This window comes from Dendroctonus ponderosae, unplaced genomic scaffold (genome assembly GCF_020466585.1).
Source record: "Dendroctonus ponderosae isolate FM_Combo_2020 unplaced genomic scaffold, Dpon_F_20191213v2 Dpon_F_20191213_1, whole genome shotgun sequence".
NCBI classification, from domain to species: Eukaryota; Metazoa; Arthropoda; class Insecta; order Coleoptera; family Curculionidae; genus Dendroctonus; species Dendroctonus ponderosae.
Genome location: NW_026017110.1, coordinates 46,544,971 through 46,563,451, shown reverse-complemented (window position 1 = coordinate 46,563,451; position 18,481 = coordinate 46,544,971). Strand labels below are relative to the sequence as shown.

The 18,481-nt window shown below is 37.1% G+C and overlaps 1 protein-coding gene across 3 annotated transcripts in view; it reads left to right on the top strand.

The window, feature by feature from the left end:
* LOC109535977 (calexcitin-1) overlaps positions 1–18,236 on the top strand; it is a 43,283-nt gene extending 25,047 nt beyond the window's left edge. Inside the window, exons 2-7 of one of the 3 annotated variants that reach the window (XM_048667563.1) lie at positions 10,408–10,523; positions 10,651–10,723; positions 13,693–13,745; positions 13,831–13,950; positions 17,359–17,571; positions 17,634–18,236. In XM_048667563.1, the coding sequence (XP_048523520.1) occupies positions 10,446–10,523; positions 10,651–10,723; positions 13,693–13,745; positions 13,831–13,950; positions 17,359–17,571; positions 17,634–17,744 (648 nt within the window). In that variant the 5' untranslated portion in view covers positions 10,408–10,445 and the 3' untranslated portion in view covers positions 17,745–18,236. Of the gene's footprint in view, positions 1–7,886; positions 7,948–10,407; positions 10,524–10,650; positions 10,724–13,692; positions 13,746–13,830; positions 13,951–17,358; positions 17,572–17,633 lie in introns of those variants that run through there. The other 2 variants (XM_048667565.1, XM_048667569.1) reach the window with 2 other exon arrangements.
* Positions 18,237–18,481: the final 245 nt, after the last annotated feature.

Sequence of the window (18,481 nt, the reverse complement as noted above, 5' to 3'; positions counted from 1 at the left end):
CTGAATTTTTTTGTGTTACTTTCTACTCAAAAACGCTCTATTTTGTAGAGTTTTCCTTAAAAATACTGACGATCTGGAGGTCTTTTACGCGAAAAATTACAAGATAAATTTAGAACTTTGCTATGATATTCCTATCTTTCCTGGGTTTCAGTCAAAGTGTGAAGTAAAAATTTTGAAACATCGTTTATTTCATTACGTTTCGGCGAGACAACAGCGCCATCATCAGATTGAACATTTTACACAAACTCATGATGAAAGACCTAAAAGGACGTTAATTTTTACCAATCAATATCAATATCATAACAAGTACACGCAGTCAGGAAAATAAATCAGAATTTAGAGCTTTGTAAACTTTTCCAAAATCTGTTTCAAGCGTCGAATTCGGGACAAAAACGAAAATAAATTCCTCCCGTTTTTTCCCAAAAACCATTGAGGTTTTCTCCAAAATCGATCACCAAACTAAAAGTTTTTAATCGAAAACGCAATAAAACGTTATTTTCGTATGATTTTCTTCTTTTCTGACATTAATGAAATCTTTTCAGCCAAAAATTTACAAAATTAATTTTGCTAGAAATTTCGCCTCATTGATCGGTTTGCAGGGAACTTTAGAAAACCCATTTCATCTTCGAATTTGGCACAAAATCCAAATAATTTCATTTATTTTTTTGAAAAAACGACCAGATTAAAAGTTTACAAAAAATTATTTGGAAAATTTGCCGCCCTCATCGCTCTGAAGACTTTTAAAGTTTTTTAAAATGTTTTATTAAGCAGTTCTTTCGACGCAAAAATCGCATTATTTTTTAGTTTTTAGCAACACGCGCCTCCTTAACCGTTTTGCAGAAATTTTTGGAAATCTTTTTACAGCTTCGATTTATGAACAAAACACTAATAATTAATTATGGGTCTTTTTCCAAAAATGTTTTCCGAACTGAAAAAGCGAAAGTTTGGAATCATAAATTTCTAAAACTCTTGGAAACGGGGGTTTCTTCACTTCTAGGTCAATATTTCTAAACAACACTGTCTCCAAACAGAAAAACGCTAAAATTTGACTGTAAAATACTGGCAAACTGATCCTTTTATGCAAAAAATTAAGAGATCGATTTTACAAGAAAACTCGTCGACTGTCTTTGGACTCAGTTCTGTTGCTGGGAAAATCTAGATTACTTTTTTTTAGTTGTTTGAACAATGTTAAAGAGTGGATGCGTAATAGAGAGGTTAATGTCGCGAAAAATCCTGCAATTTTTCTTTTTCAATAGACGTGGCAACATCTATTAAGCTATTCTTTTCTAACAAGTCGTAGCAAAACAATCTTCGTGTACTTTTGCGGGACAATTTAGCAAAATTTTGAAAACCTAATTGTAAAATAAATTCCAAACTTCTGAATGTCTGGGTATCCAAATAAAACTTTCTGGGTTTTCAAAGTCGACTGCTGCCTTTAAAACGGGACAAAAGTCGTTCTTGTGGTTTTAAGGGTGGAGGCCTAACAGACCTTTGAGTGTCCTCTTGCAGAACTCGCTGCCCTACAACGCCTTTATCGCGAATGGCGTTTAAAATCGTGCAATTATAGTTTCTTCATAGACGTGGCAACATTTATATGGCTATTGTGTCTTCAAGAAGTCGTTGTGAAATATTCCTAGTCTGATACCTTGTTTCGTAGAAACTTTTTTTCTGGAGAAAGTTGACAACCTTTTACAAGTTCCTATTAAAAAAACTCGCCAAAATTCGGATTTTTGGATTATCAAAATTAAAATTTCCGGATTTATGGAGTGAACTTTTGTCCTTAAAACTGAGCGAAAATTGCTGTTGTCGCTTTAAGGGTGACGGCGTAGCTTAACTTTGAAATTTCGGTTGCAGAATTCCTGCAAATTTCGGTTCCAGGAAAAATCCTGTAATTGTATTTTTTTAATAGACTTGGCAACATTAATAGAGCTGGTTTGCCTCTAACGAGTCTTTGCAAAAGTTTCTTCGGTTAACGATTTATTTCGTAGAACCTTTTTTCTGAAACAAGTTGGAAAATTTCTAAAAGTATTTAAAAAAATTGTCGAAAATTCTAACTGTCGGGTTTCCTAAATTGAGCTTTGCAGCCTCTATAGAATAGACTTTTTCAAAAGGATTGAAGCAAAACTTAATTTTGACGGTCGCCTTTGCAGAGTTTGCTGCCGTGCAACATCTACCGGGAATATTGCGAAAAATCCTGCAACATTGCCAGAACTAATTTGTTTCTATCAAGTCGTTGCAAAATATTCATCATTTGATGCTTTGTTTTGTAGAAACGTGTTTCCGCGAACGAGTTGGCAACATTTGAGGAATATTTAAAAATTTGTTTTTGTCGAGTTATTCAAATTAAGTTTTCTGGAGTTAGAGAGTGGACTCTTGCCTTTCACGTGGCGCACACGTGATTATTTAAAACTTTCCAAAAAAACTCGTCGACTTGCCATGAGTTATCACCAATGAGTTAAAACGCATTAACTCAGAGAACGGGAACAACTCAATAGCACAACCCAACACAGTGTTACCCAGGCCTACTGTCGAAGGTGCGTTTAGGCCTAAATGGTCCTTGAAAAAAAACCTAGTTATTGGCTAAAAACCCATAGAAGGTAATTTGTTATGTACTTTGGATGCGTTTTTTATGCAGCCCTTAAAGCAAAGAAAATGTTGCCTAAATTTCTCCAAAGACGTTGAAAATGGCCTTCAATCAAGCAGGGCAAACAATGCCCAAACAGTACAGTTTAGTAAACGCCCGAAGAATGAATGGTTTCAATGTAAATGGGGCTTCTATTAAAACCAGCGTTAACGAGCTAGAATCCAAATAATATTAAACTCATTATTTTTAACGATTCCCCCCAGCACAGTGATGACTATGCGGCTAAAAGCGCGCCAAAGGCTGATTTCCTGCCCTTTGTCAACATGTCAAATCCATTTTGGCCCTTATCCAGATCGGCTTTCAAATATATCTGCAATATTCACTGGCGTCAATCGGCCTCTATGTCCAGTGCATTTATTTCCAGATATTAGCCGAAACTTAACATCGACTAAACCCGGTAACCGAAAAAACACAGACTGTCAAAGCACGTAAGTGGGTTTGAGTGGGTGCAACCCACTGGTTGTCATGGATATCGGGCAGTCTCTCTCTGATATGCACTATATACGAGGGTATTGCCCTATTTGCCGCAAGGACATGCAATTTATAAAATTGCGAAAGAAAGTCGGTTATGTGGAATTTCTCTACTCTGGCGCCGTCTTTCCCAGAGAGATCCACAGATATATTCGCGTCCCGAAGGGAAATCTTGTCACCCTTGATTAAACTGGCACCGTTTCTAATTTATTTTTCCAAATTGAATATTCCCACACTCAGATTTGGGCGGCATTTCAAGCGGAATTTAATAATTATCTGCGAGGACATCGCAGGCTTTTGCATGTTTGCCAATAAAAGGCTAAAGGCAAAATTAACGGCAAGCAGTAAAGCTAAATACACAATAAAATTCAGTCAAGAGGTCTCATTTTTTTGGGCAGCCAATTTGGACGACTTTATGATTTTTTTCTGGGGTCAATCCGCGTTGATGCCTCATAAAATAAACTGCCATTAGTTTTACTGGTCGTTTTTCCGTAACTATTTGGTTTTTCTCTTTAGTTTTACTGGCCGCAAGTGACTCGATTTAACGATGCCTTCGAAGACCAAAAAAGTTTGTCAGATTTCCCAAAATTGCCAGCGATCAAATGATGATTTTAATTTAAAAGCTAAAAAATAGTTCCAGTTTGAACTGCAAGCAAGCAATTCAACTCGACATTTATCAATGGGAAACCACTTAAGGGAAATATCCGCCTCGTGTCTGATTCGTTTTCGTTTCGTTCGTTTTTGGGAAACGGAAAAATTGCAACCCTTTCGCGATTTTATCGCTACAAATGTGAAACGGACGATATCTCACAAAAAATACCTTTTTTACCGATTGACAGGCCAACATTTGCCCCCGCATATTGATAGAGCCTTATTAACTTCCCAAGGAAAGCCATATTTTGATGCATTCAAAGCGAAAAATCGAAGGTTTAAATGGAAACAAACCAGATGGGATTCTCAGTGGCAGCGATTCAACGCAAACACCTGAAGTCAATTACATTTAATTATCCTCCATCTCTTGAATGCAACGCTTCATTCCAGACACTTTGGAAAAGTGATTAATGAACGTTTCCCACTCTGTGTTGTGACTGTTTTCGGTGCTGGAAAGCTTTATAAACGTGCGATGACTAATGATGAACCAAATCCCGATGCACCGTTAAAATGACAGTCAAATTTTTGGTGAAATATGACAAAATACTACTTGAATCCCCACATCTAGTTAATGGAAATTAAAATTTCAGGGTTTTAGGGCCATCGCTACTCCCTAAGAGCATGACTTTGTAGTAAAAATTGGCCAATTCCGACTGCTAATCACTTCAGGTGCATTACATTTTTAAAGTTGAAGTTTTTTAAGGATTAGGGCAATAATTTTGTCTCAACTCATTAACTTTTAGCTCTGTTCCTTGAGAGTTTGGGCAATTCTGATAAAGCCTGAGCAGAAAAGTGGCGTTAATGAGCAATTAATGTCGGAAAATTGTTAAAAAGTCGGCAAAATGCAAACTAGTTGCCAATTGCAATTGCAAAAATTTCTGGAAAATCACCAAAAGAACCAATCAAATGCGGTAAATTGACATGGGCATTTTAATACCTTTTTTGAGTTCTGCTTTTTTTACAACAGCCTGAAAAAAGGTGCAAAGTTTAGGACAGACTCTAGCTGGCAACTTCAAATGCAAAAATTCCTCAAAAATTATCAAAACCATCTATCGCACTGAAACTGTGCGCAAATATAGAGCAAAGTGTACTCTATAGAATGGAGTAAATGGCAACTTGGTCACAAACGCACTTTTTCACTTACGCTCTTCTTTAAAACGTTTTGCAAGTGGGAAGTTTAAAACCAACGATTTTGCAACAGCAAATTCAAAAATTTCCGAAAGATCGCTAAAGGAACCGATAACAGTAAAAGTTTCCAGAAAAAGAGAGCTAAAATCCTCACTAGGGATTGACATAAATGAAGGTTGCTCAAAATTTTTCTTATATAAGTAACGCTCTTCTTTAGAACAGTCCGCAAAGTGGGAGGTTAAAGACCAAAACGAGCTGGGAAATGCAAATTCAAAAATTCCTGGAAAATCAGCAAAACCCCCAATCGTATTGAAACTTTCCACAAATATAAAGGAAAGTGTGCGCTCTTGACTGTTTCTGTATCTTATTTCCATCAGTGCTCTTTTCTTTTTTAAAACAGTATGCAAAGTGCTAAGTTTGGTACAGGCAGGATCGGACAACAGCCAATTGAAAATTCCTGGAAACTCTGCAAAAGCACATATCGTGATGAAACTTTTAGAAATTATAGAACGAACTTTGCGCTACTGACTTGAACAACTACCGCTTTTGAGAAACGCCCCTCTTTAAAACAGTCTTCAAAGTGCCAAGTTTTAAGACAAACGTATTTGCAGCAACAGTTTCTAAAAAATCCTGTAAAATTCGGTAAAACACCCATCGCATTTAAAAATTTCACATCGTAGACGAAAGTATGCACTATTCACTAGAGAAAACAGAAAAATTGTCAACGATCTTCATTTCAAGCCAGACTCTTTTTCAATACAGCCTGCGAAACGCTAAGTTTCACACAATCACGAGCTGGCAACAAATTCGAAAAATTCCTGGAAAGTCCACGAAAGTAATGACCGCAGAGAAAGTCGCAGCAAATATAGAGAAAAGTTTTCACGATTTATTGGTGAAAATGTAAACTTGATCGCAATTCCTGTTTTTGACTGTCGCTCTTCTTTAGAGCAATGCGCAAAGTGCGAATTTTATGACAAACACACAGTGGAAACTGGCAACTAACAAAATCGTGGAAAATCAGCAGATGCATCAATCGCATTTAAACTACTCGCAAACATAGACGAAAGTATGCGCTATTTAGTGGAAGAGATGGAAATATGATAGCTGACAATTTTCAGATTTCAAGTTTCAGACAGTCACGATCTGGCAACAAATCCGAAAAATTCCTGGAAAGTCCACGAAATAAGTGATCGCAGAGCAAGTTGGAGCAAATTTAAAGAAAAGTTTTCTCGATTTATTGGTGAAAATGTAAACTTGGCCACAATTCCTGTTTTTGACTTCCGCTCTTCTTTAGAACAATGTGCAAAGTTCAAGGCTTATGTCAAACACACAGTGGGAAACTGGCACTTAAAAAATTCGTGAAAAATCAGCAGATACACTAATCGTATTTAAACTACTGGCAAACATAGACGAAAGTATGCGCTATATAGTGGAAGAGATGGAACTATGGTAGCTAAACCTCATTTGTAGGAACGATCGTTAAAAAAACACTATGCAAATTTGAGAACAGACAGGACTCGGGAAATTTAAAAATTCCTGCAGCTTTTGCCAAAGCACCGACCGCATTGAAACTTTGAGCAAATGTACCGAGAGGTCTTCTATATTGACTGAAAATCTTAGCTTTAGTGACAATTATGGTTTCTGAGTAACACTCATCTTTAAAACAGTCCGCAAAGTGAGACGTTTAGGACTAACTGAAGCTGACACATGTAAATTGAAAAATTCGAATAAAATCAGAAAATCTATCAATCGCACTTTAGCAAAATGTAGAGCAAAGTGGGTTCTATTCATTGAAGCAAATTGTGATTTAGACACAGTTGCCACTTTAGAGGAACGCAGTTCTTCAAAACAAAGAATGACAACAAGAAGAAAAGACAAATGAATTAGCAATAGGAAATTCAAAAATACCTGTAAAATCAGAAAAATAACCGATCGCATTGAAACGTTCGAAAAATATTGCCAAAAGTTTGCGCTATTGAACGGCGTAAATAGCAAGTTAGTCACAATCACTAATTTTGAGTACCGCTCTTCTTTAGAATAGTCCTCAAAAGGTAAAGTTTAAGACAAACGTTCGAAAATTCCTAGAAACTCAGTAAAAGCACGTATCCTAATGAAACTTTGAGCAAATGTAGAGCGCAGTTTTCTCTATTGCGGTTTACATCCATTAATGACGCTAGTTCTCTTCTTCAAAACAGTCTGCAAAATTTACGGTGACCACCAAAATCACCAAAAGCACTGAGTGCAATGAAACTTTTGTAAAACATAGGTAAAACCCATTCTCTATTGAATATCTGAAATAGTAGCTGAATACATGTCGTGTATTCGAGTAAGTAATTTCTGAAAAACAGCGCAAATTGAAAAATCCCAAACAATCAAAACAACATCCTAAACAATCAACAATCGCAGTGACACTTTGAACAAATATAGAGCAAACTGTTATATAATAAATCTCTAATAGAGCCGGACCAAAGCAACTGAAATCAGTGGCAAACATCAGATGCAAAAGAATTGAGCATTGAATCGGTCGACAAATAGAGCTCCTATTTCTCGGCTATTAAGCGAGAAACTTGAACCGTTCGGAGCTCGGTGGGAAACCTTAGTGTAAATTTCCATATCGTAATGAAAACGTGCCAGAAATAGACGCGAAAATACGCCCCAACTAGGTCAAATCATATGTTATTCCCATAGTGAGGATACTAAATTAAGGATTTAATTAACTTTATTAAACTTCGTTTTTCCCGGTGCTGGTAAAGCTGGCAGTTAAAGCGAGAATGGGGATTACGAAGTAGAGAGTGAAATTTGAAAAAAATCGGATTACTTGCCTCTCTCCACTGATGAAGGCTTTCACATCAAATATTCTTTGCCATTAAAGTGGAACGTGATTAGGGCATTCGTGCCCTCACATATCGGAAAATTCATATTTTATTTGACTAAAAAAGGGGTGGAACCTTTTCCCCACTGTTGCTAATTGCAATATTTTCTTGATTTTCAGCACGAAAAAAATGGAGAAGTGGGCAAACCTAAAGCGGGGTGTTAAAGTCGGAACTCTTCTGGTATGCAAGTGGAGACTAACCCCGATCGTATTCACCCCATTAAAGCCCATCTCTAACAATGTTTCGTCTGTTTTTCGTCTTTAATTTACTCAGCAGTAAATCTTCGCTTTAATATCAACCTTTATACGCTATCAAACATTCAATTCGAAAGCGACTCGTAGAGTGAACATTACTCGGCTCTTCAGTATTCCGAAGTGTAGACGTGCGATAAGACAACCAGTTTTGCCGGAAAAGAGAAATAAAAGCATTGGACGACGACCGGACGACAGTGAACTACAGAATTTTAACATCCACAGAATTTACAAGCGTTTTACGGTCTTCTAGAGGCTGACGCGATTTAAGCTTCAATTTTCCCGAGTTTCGAGACGAAGCTGACTGAAAAGAAATGCTTTTAGACCATTCTATTTTCGGCATATTTCGACAGAAGACTACAATTACCCGAAACTGAAAGTAATTAAAGAGTAAGCGGGTCTGGTCTCGGGCGAGGGCCTTAAAAGAACGAAATTAAATTTGATAACTAAAGCAGGGCGATCTAAATACAAAATCGGAGCTTAGAGTTATAATGCCCGTCTTTATAGTTGGAGGAAACGTCGCCGGTTGCCTGCTGTTTTATTGGCTTATTTCCTGTAACTAGTTTGCTTCGGACGGTTTCCGAATGGCACTAAACTTACAAAGACAGCAAGTTCCTAAACCGAACCCTGTGCAAAAGGTCAAAATTTTGTTAATTTTATTCACTTCAATTTTTGCAAGACTCTGTTTAAAAAGGACGCCATTTGAAAAACTTCAGAGATATAAAGCTTAAATTTCTTCTGAAAATAGAGCAAACATGGCTCTATTGAATAGGCCATTGGATTGTTCATTTGACTCCGGGGTAACTTGTGGACATTTTTGAAAATGACGCTACAACTGGGCAAGCCCTATTTTTAAAATTCGCCCTTAGAGCACCGAGGCAGATAGAGGCCAGAAATTTTGAACGAACATAGAGCAAATATGCCGTAATTGAATAGGAGAAGTTTGAATGCCAAGTAAACTGCAGAACGACTTTGAAAATTTTCGACTATGCGCATCTCAAAGCTGCTGTTAAAACGGTGGAGGTTTTATTTTAAAAAATTTCCCTAAAAAGTCCTAAGCGGACACTAAGCTGATATTTTCATCGTATATAGAGCAAATATGGCTCGCTTGAACAGTTGCAGTTGTATTGTAGACTGAGCTCAAGAGTAATTTTTAACAATTTTTGAAAATTTAAAAAAAAATTAAAAAAATATGTATGTTTTCAGCAGGCGAAATTAGAATGTCTACTAACTTTTTGATAGAGTTTTCCAATTTTCTCGAAACCGCTGTTGAACTATACACAGGCTCAATTGGAAAAATTAGCGCTCTAAAACCTTCAGCAGATAACAAATTGGAGTTTTTACTAAATATAGAGCGAAGCTCGCGTTATTGAACTGGCTGAACGAGAGTATCCACTAAGATCAAAAACAATTTTTAAAAATTTTTGAAAATGCGCATCACAAAACCTTTGTTGAAAATATGTAGGCTCTATTTGAAAAATTATCCCTTGGACGTCCTAAGTCGGCTAATTTTTCCTTAAACGTAAAGCAAATATGGCTCTATTCAACACTGGTTGGTGTAATGTCGACTAAAACTTTTAGATATTTTTTAATTTTGTTTTTAAAGTGCATCTCACATTAAGGGGCTTAAAACAGGCACTTAAAAAACACAGGCACTTAAAACTGTGAAGAATTTACTTTGAAAATTCTCCCATCTAAGATCTGAGCAGATAGTGAGCTGAAATTATTACCCAATATAGAGCAAAGTTGGGCAAAATTTTTTTAAAGCATGCATCTCAATCTCATCATTTGAGACTATGTGAAAAATTTGCCCTTTCCCGTTCTGAGCCGATCAAGCTTAGTAATTTTAGCTGAATACACCAAATAAAGCGTCTGCCCTCACTGAAAAAAAAAATAAAAAACACAACCGACTTCCGTTCTAATCCAGGTAAAATCCATTAAAACAGTGGAGATTTATGGGCCTAAAGGGAAACTCGTTTTTTGCCCAACAGTCTAATTTGTCGCGCAATGGAAAGAGCCCGCCAAGGTGTAATGCTAATCTATAAAAACCTGGAGATTTTCCTGTTCGAGTTCTGGCAACATATTTCTGGATCCAGCTTAAGTTTCCCTGATTTAAAGCGTTAGCGCGCCGATAATGCGGCTCATGGAAAAACGGATCCTAACGAGCAAATGGGGAAATTGACAAAGACAAAGTTTTATGATTGTTATTTTCAGCGGAAATCGAATTGCGTCTTTATTGTTAAAAATTGTATACTGCTAAAGCTGGTTTGGTGAGCAATTTCCTTGACCAAGAAATGAGATTGAACGATTTGAACCTAATGTTTGTGTCTAGTACGCCTAACTGTTGTCTGTTGCTTTGTGTTTTATGTGTTAAATGTTTCTCTTTTAGGACTACTGAACAGTCAAATTGGCTGTCCATTGCCGGCAATGGAGACGTTGAATTATGGAAAAGCCATTCTGCGTGAAATGATGTCGCGCGTTATACCTAGAAACCTATTTGTTGGGGTACGTATGTGTCGCTCAATGTGCCTAAATTGTTGCTTCAGTTTGTCGAAATTTCCTGCTTTTAACAACAAATTTCCTCATTTCCTCAAATCACTGTGTAGTAGAGTAACTTGTGATTATTTTCCAGAATCGACTAGCAAACATGTCCATCTCAGACTTCAGGAAGAAGAAACTTCTCTATGTGTTCCATGTGTTTTTCGGTGAGTAAATTAAACAAGAGTTAGCAAACTTGCAGCCTTTGATCAACCAGCAAAGATAGTTTAACTATGAAGCAACTGTTGCAAGTTTGCAGGCCTTATTTCAAAAATTCACGCTCTGAAGCTCTAACCAGATAGAGCTCAGTAGTTTTTTGAAAACATAGAGTACATATGGCTCTAGTTGAAAAATGAAACTCGAAAGTTTCCTAAGCTGGGTGATGATTTTTGCAATTTTTTTAAAATGCGCTTGTTGAGGCCCCTGTTGAATCTAGCGAATTAGCAGAAATCAGAACGTCGAATAGGCTTTAGTGTGGTTGAAAAAAAATTTCAATATGCTCATTTGAAAAGTTCTTTTAAAATCGTGCAGGCTCTATTCGCGCTTTGAGGCTCTAATCAGATAGAGCTAAGTAGTTGCTTCCTAAACATAGGGCACATATGGCTCTACTGGAAAAGAGTAAATACAAAGTTGTTTAGGTGGCAGGAAGATTTTTGGAAATTTTTAAAAATGCGCCTCTTGAAGCCGCGGCTAAATCTGTGCACCACCAATATGCAAAAAATTTTCTAAGGAGCTCTAATTAGACAAAGCTGTGATTTATACCTAATATAGAGAATTCGATTTCCGTATTTTTGATTTTGAATTTTCATAGCCGCTGTTAAATCTGTGCAAGTTTTAATGTAAAAAATCGCCCTTAGACCTTAATCGAACAGCGAACTGTAACTTGCATGTAATATAGAGCAACTATCACTCTATTCAAATGTAAAAAGCGCAAAGTTTTCTGGGCGATTTCTGAAACTGGCAAACGTGTTCCATAGAAGCTCTAAACACATAGAGCTGCAGCTTCTACCCAATATAGAGAAACATGGTTCTATCGTCCAACAGTTCAGTTCTATTTAACAGATGTAATTAAAATTGCCAGTTTTTGCCAGTGCCAGTTTAGTGAATTTTTGAAAGCGCATTTTGAAACGCCATTAACCCTGTGTGGTCTCTACTTTTAAAAATTACCCTTAGACACTGTGAGCATAGAAGAGAACCATTTAAGGAGAACATAGAGCAAATATGGATCTATTGAACTGGCAGATTTATAATCCCCAATAGATTCAACTCCAATTTAAGCAATTTTTTGAAAATGCGTGCCGGCCGCTATTAAACAACGCAACCTCCGATTCATAACTCACCCTTAGCCGCTCTATGCAGATAAAGAGCTGCAATTTTTACCCAACATCGAGCAAGACTTGCTCTAGCTAACAAGGTTCAATCAAAAAACCCACTAAGCATTAAGGTGATTTTAGTAACTTTTTTTAAGGATAAAAGTGCGAAAACCGCTATTGCATCCTAAAACTGTGCAGGCTCTACTCAAAAAATCTAGGCAGATGGAGACCTAAAATTTTCTCCAAATATAGCGCAAACATGGCGCTAGAAAAGTCCTGCTATTGCAATGGCCATTGGACTCAAAAGTGACTTTTTTTAAGTACGCATGCAAATCGCAAAGGTGCTACTAGAACCCTGCAAGCTCTGTAGGTAAAATTCGCATTAGACGCCCTTAGAAAGTTTAAATTTTTACCAAAAATAGAAAAAACGGGACTCTATTGATCAAACAGTTCAAATGTTCAGCAGAATCCTAAGCAAATTAAGCGAATTTTTGAAAATACGTGTTTTTGCTGAGTAAGTTAGATTTGGCAAAATTACCGAAAACTTTCTCCACTGCGCTCTGAGGACATCCTTGCAGTGGCAGGCGAGGCGAAATAAATAAACGAGGAGAAAGATATTTTTTTGGGGTACAATCAATATATTGGAATTAAATATTTACTACTCGATCGGCCAAGTACGAAATGTGACCCTGAAACCAAGGGTTTTCAACACATTTTTAATAATCCGTTTGATGGGCGTCGTCCCATCAACGACCTTAAGGAAGAGCCATGAAACATATTAAAGTGATAAGAAAATAATGGGCGCACTTCTGTAGCGAAATTAATCAATTTTCCTTCAAAATTAAGGATTTATAGAGTCGTTTCCCAACTCATCCCCAACACAGCGTTTTCCACTAGGGATATAAATCGAGTTTACGAGATTATGTCTGGCGATATTGCGACCCATTTTTGTCATCTTACTAACAAGGGGATTTATTTTTCCACATTTTCACTGGCAAACTTTAAAGTTCCCAGTCGCAAAATGGGCATTTTACTACGAATTAAACGTGCTTTTATTCCCAGCTAAATCACCCCCCGGGAGACCTATCATAAATTTGGCTGAAAATGTGGGGCAAACTTGACGAGGTTCACTTGGAAAATGCCAGTTATTTATTGAGAAATTGAAATTTCCCAGTTTTCTTACCGGAATGGTACCGTTTTTCACTTTTCGCTTTGGGCAAATTAACAGTGGCTTTGCCGATCGGGAGCTGAAAATGTTGAAAAATCTGTCACCCGCATGTGAAATGGGCCTCGGACAGTAAAATATTTCCCTTATAAATCGCCCATTTTCCCACAGAAACAACTCGCATTATGCGATGTTTCCAACAAAGAAAACGCTCTTGTGCTTTGCATGCTAACCCTTAAAAGCCCCATTCAGTAGCGGATTAGGCAGGAATTTTCCACAAAAAAAATAAACACTAATGTCGGTATTATACACTAGGAACTTTTTCCCTATTTATTGGCCAACAAATTGCTTATGCCATCAGAGAAGCAACTAATTTTCCTTATTAATTTGCTGAACGTATTGCATACGACACAGCTATTCACCATCTGAGAGAAAATACAAAGAAAAAAACCTGATTTCTTGCCAACATCGTCATAATATAAATATAATAAATAATCCCAAAATTTCTGGAAAATTTTCGAAAATTACAGTAATTGTACAATTTCACGCTTCACACTCATGCCTGGTGACCTTCAATAATTGCTCTCAGTATTTGGCCAATAAATCGGGGAAAACTACGTAGTATTATACCGGCATAAAAACGATTTTGCTGTTTCAGATGTGAACCAAAGCGGCACCATCGACAGGAAAGACTTCGAGCTGGCTATTGAGGTAAGAAAACTAACTATTCCAGCTTAGCTCTCGATTTTTTGCTTCATAATCTAGGAAAAAGCTTATTAAATGCGTTGTTTTTTAGAAAATTTGCTCCTTGCGAGGATGGCAACAGGGAAGTCCCCAGTATCAAAAGACATTCGACAGCATGATCCTGATTTGGGAAGGGTTGAGATCCAGGGCTGATTTCAATCAAGACGGTCAAGTGAGTGAGACGGCCAGTCGAAAGATGGCGCACACAGTTGCAACTCACACAAGTTTTTTTTATTATCAAAGCGCCTCTGTATACTACAATCCCTATATCGTCGGTTAAAGATCGTGGCCGCTTAAAATGGTCGGTTGCCTGCTGCATCAAAAATCCCTACGCTTAATTATTAAATATAACCTTTGAAATTTTATATTGAAATTTATAAATTGAGGTTAGAAGATAAACTAAACGTGGGGTCTCCAGATAATTAGAGACGGCGCGGTGAGCTTCAACTCACTTAGGCAAAATAAGGCGCTAAAAGTTAAAAATGTCTGGCTTTTTGGCATAAAGAAATGGCAAAACTTCAGGCATTTTGAACAGAACAGGAGAGTGTGCAATATCGCCCAATTAAACGGGAAAAGTTCCCTTTACCGCTAATGGGATTGATAAAGGACACAATTTGTAAATGTCCCGAGCACATTTCCAGTCAGCGTAAAAAAACTACACAAACCAACGAAAAATTCACCACTTAGCTTAATTAAAACGCACGGGTGCAGGGAAAATCGCCCGCATTAATCGCTGAAACTGTTCATTGTCGTATACAGTGGCTTTCAGAAAGACTCTACCTCTGAAGATGCCAGCCACGCCTGTTTGCGAAACGTCAGCAATACATTTATTTCCACCTAGGCCTACGGGCCGGAAAAACTCAGTTTTAGCGGTTTTCTCGATTGGTTTCACATTGATTTTGGCTAAATTGAACGCACTTGGAAAATGCCTGCATATGGCAGGCAAAGCAATAATTCCGACTACAATACCTGCCATTAGCCGTGCGGTCGTTAATCAACTTTATCAACATCGGGCTGAATTTGCGTGCAAATAAAATTGCGACAAGGAAACCACCCCCCGGTTAGTTCAAGGGCTGCCAGTTTAAATCTAAAATCGTTAGTATTTTATGCGAAAGAATTGCTAGAAAGTGTGGCCGGAAAATCATCAAAATATGGCCCTTTAAAGTTGGAATTTTCGACTTAATTTCCCAGTAGTTCTCGTCACCTAAATGCACTTATCCCATATGCAAATCGTGTTCACACGAAATAACCCGAATTCAAGTCGTAGCCAGAGTGAAACTTTCCTCAATAGGTTTCCTTATGTTAATTTCGGCCAGAGCACAGTTTCCAAATGGAAAATTATCCATTTATCCTTTTTTGACAGAATTCAGTGCATTTATCACAAAACCCAATAGTTGTGGCCGAATGAACTCCACAGCGGCAGCGAAGGAAACCAGTCGAAGAAAGCGATTAAAAGGTGATTTATTTGCAAGTTTTTTGGCCAACTTCGCGCGACCAGTTTAGGTAATTTGCCTCTAATGGCGCCCCAAAGTTTACTCATTTTGAGGTCGGAAAATCTGACAAAATCGTAACTACATTTAACTAAAGGAAAGCCAGAAAGTTTTCGAGCTCAGAAACTTCAAGCAGATACAGAAGTGTAGTTTTTACTCAGTATAGAGAGATGTCGCTCTATTTAATAGAGGTATTTTCAAAGTTCACTAGACTGCAAAGAAATCTGGAGAAATTCTTGAAAAATGTGAGTCTCTAAGTCGCTCTTGACACGGCGCAGTCTGAATTTTGAAAATTTGCCTTTAAAAGCCTTAAGCATACAGAGAGCTGGAATTATCACCTGTTATAGAGCAAATACCGTTCTATTCAACATATAATGTTGCAAAGCACACGAAACTCGAAAATAACTTTGAGGATTTTTTTTAAACGGGCATCTCAAAGTCGCTATTAAATGTTAAGCTATACTTGAAAAATTCGGTCTTAGAAAACCTAGAGAGATAGAGAACTGTTATTTTTACAAAATGTAAGAACAGAATCGCTCTATTGAATGGAATAATTTGCAAAGTTGCGGAAAGAGCAGAGAGCAAGAAACATTTTTGAAAATGCCCATCTTCAAGCCGCACTTGACTGAGCGCAAGCCGTATTTTGAAAATTTGCCCTTAAAAGTCCTAAGCAGATAGAGTAATGAAATGTTTTCTTAATATAGAGCAGAGACGGATCTATTGAACAGATGAGTCTGCAATGCCAATTAGACTGAAAAGTGATTTTGGGAAATATTTGAAAATGTATCTTTGTAAGATATATTTGAAAAATTCGCCCTTCGAAATCTGAGGCAGCTTTTGCGAAAAATAGAGCAAATATTACCCTATTGAATAGAGGTATTTTCAAAGTTCACTAGACTGCACAGAAATCTGGAGAAATTCTTGAAAAATGTGATAATGTTGAAAAACCTGATATAGAGCAAATATCGTTCTATTCAATAGATGATGTTGCAACGCATACGAAACTCAAAAATACTTTAAATAATTTTAGTTAAACTCTTATCTAAAAGTCGTTATTAAATGATATGCTGTACTTAGAAAATACCTGTAAAATTCGCTCTTAGAAAACATAGAGAGATAGAAAACTGTTATTTTTGCTAAATGTAAGGAAATCATCGGTCTATTGAATGGGATAATTTCCGGGATAAGTTGTGGAAACAGCAAACGTGTATGGGGAAATTTTTGAAAATTCGCATCTTCAAGTGGCTTTTGAAACCGCGCAAACTGAATTTTTAAAATTCGCCCTTACAAGCCATAAGCAGATAGAGAGTGGAAATTATTTTCCAATATAGAGCAAACACGACTCTATTGAACAGATTATTGCTCAACGCCGGTTAATCTGAGAAGTTATTTTAGGAAATGTTTGAAAATGCGCATGCCAAAGTCGCAATTGAAGCTCTTTTGGAAAAATTTGCTCTTTGAAAACTAAGGCAGATAGAAAAATACTCTTTTTGTTAAGCATAGAACAAGTATCGCTCACTGAAATACGCAAAATTCCCAAGTTCCCAAGCAAAGCAGCAGAAAGACCTGGAAACATGTTCGAATTTTTATTTACCCGTATTAATACCGTATTTTGAAAATTCGCCCTTAGAAGTCCTAAGCAGATTGTGATAATTTTTTCCTAATATAGAGCAGAGACGGATCTATTTAACAGATGAGGCTCCAGTGCCAATTAGACTGAAAAGTGATTTTGGGAAATTTTTGAAAATATATCTTTGTGAGCTCTATTTGAAAAATTCGCACTTCGAAAATTGAGGCAGATGGTCGTTTTTGTGAAACATAGAACAAATATTTCCTTATGGAACAAGCAGAATTTCCAAGTTCATCACGGTTTTTCAGGCAAATCTTGACAACACTCTTCATTTCTTTAAGACCCCAAAAGACCGATACTTTGGCGCATAAAATTCCATTCCCGGCTGGAATGGAGAATGTTTCTCGTGTTCAGTCGGGTTTTCCATATAATAACCCATTTTGATTTTAGAAGGAAACACCCTCTAATTACTGGCTTATAAGCACTCAAAAAATCTTCTAATGACCCCATCAACTTTTAGGTGAGTGTCGAAGAATGGGCCTCAATGTGGGACGATTACTCAAAAAATCCCGAAAACGCTTTGGAATGGCAGAACAACTACATGCGTTTCATGTTCGATCTGGAAGATGCTAGTGGAGACGGTTCGATTGATATCGAAGAATTCACCAGCGTTTGTTCCTGCTACGGCCTGCAGGCCCAGGAATGTCGCGAAGCGTTCCAGAAAATGGCAGGCGTGAGTAGAAAAGCACATTTAGATCTGCACCAAATCTAAGCTAATTTCCTCAATCATTCCAGGGCCAGAAAGAGGTGAATTTTGAGCAATTCAAGTCGCTGTGGAAGCAGTTCTTCGTGTCGGAAAATCCATCCGAACCCGGCAATTTCATTTTTGGAAAAACCAAATTCTAGACTCCAACTACCTACCACCCGATTTGTTACCATTATATTAAGCTACATATCTCTATTTAAAACCAAGGCCTTGTTTCCTTATCCAAAATTGCCCGCAAAACGGTAAAGGGACCAGATTGGGCCAATTTTCCTGTACAAACTATGATTATCACTGTACAATTGCATTAATCAATGCGTGCGTAGACCTTTCGTAGGTTTGTACAAACTATTATGTGCTTACAGTTCGTGTTAAATGGCTCTGTTAACTTTGTCACTTCAAAAACAAAACCGTGTAAAACTGTGCGTAGTTTACATAAAATATCTTAAAACATTAATATTATATGTATACTTACTTAACTTTAGTAAACTAGGATTTACTCCAGATTTTTGGCTGGTTAAAGGATGTTTCATTATTGTTATGTAAATGTATGTGTTTTCCTAGATTATATTTCCTTATTATTATCCCTTAAAGAATTTTTGTAAAATTAATTCAAATAAATGTATTAATTTCCAGGGCTGTTTTTGTATAAAAAAAACTTTCCGCCAATCTTGAGCTATTTCACGCCAAACGGCAACAGTGCAAGATATTTTTTTTCTCAAAAAGCCCACCCGAAAGGATGATGCAACATTAAGCAAGTCCTGACGTGTTGAGACATGAAAGGCCGACAAAAGCACATGTATATCGATCTGGTAAAAAGCTCAGCATGTTGCCGCGTCTAACAGAAAATTGCCAGATTTCATCCCGTGGTAGAATTTAG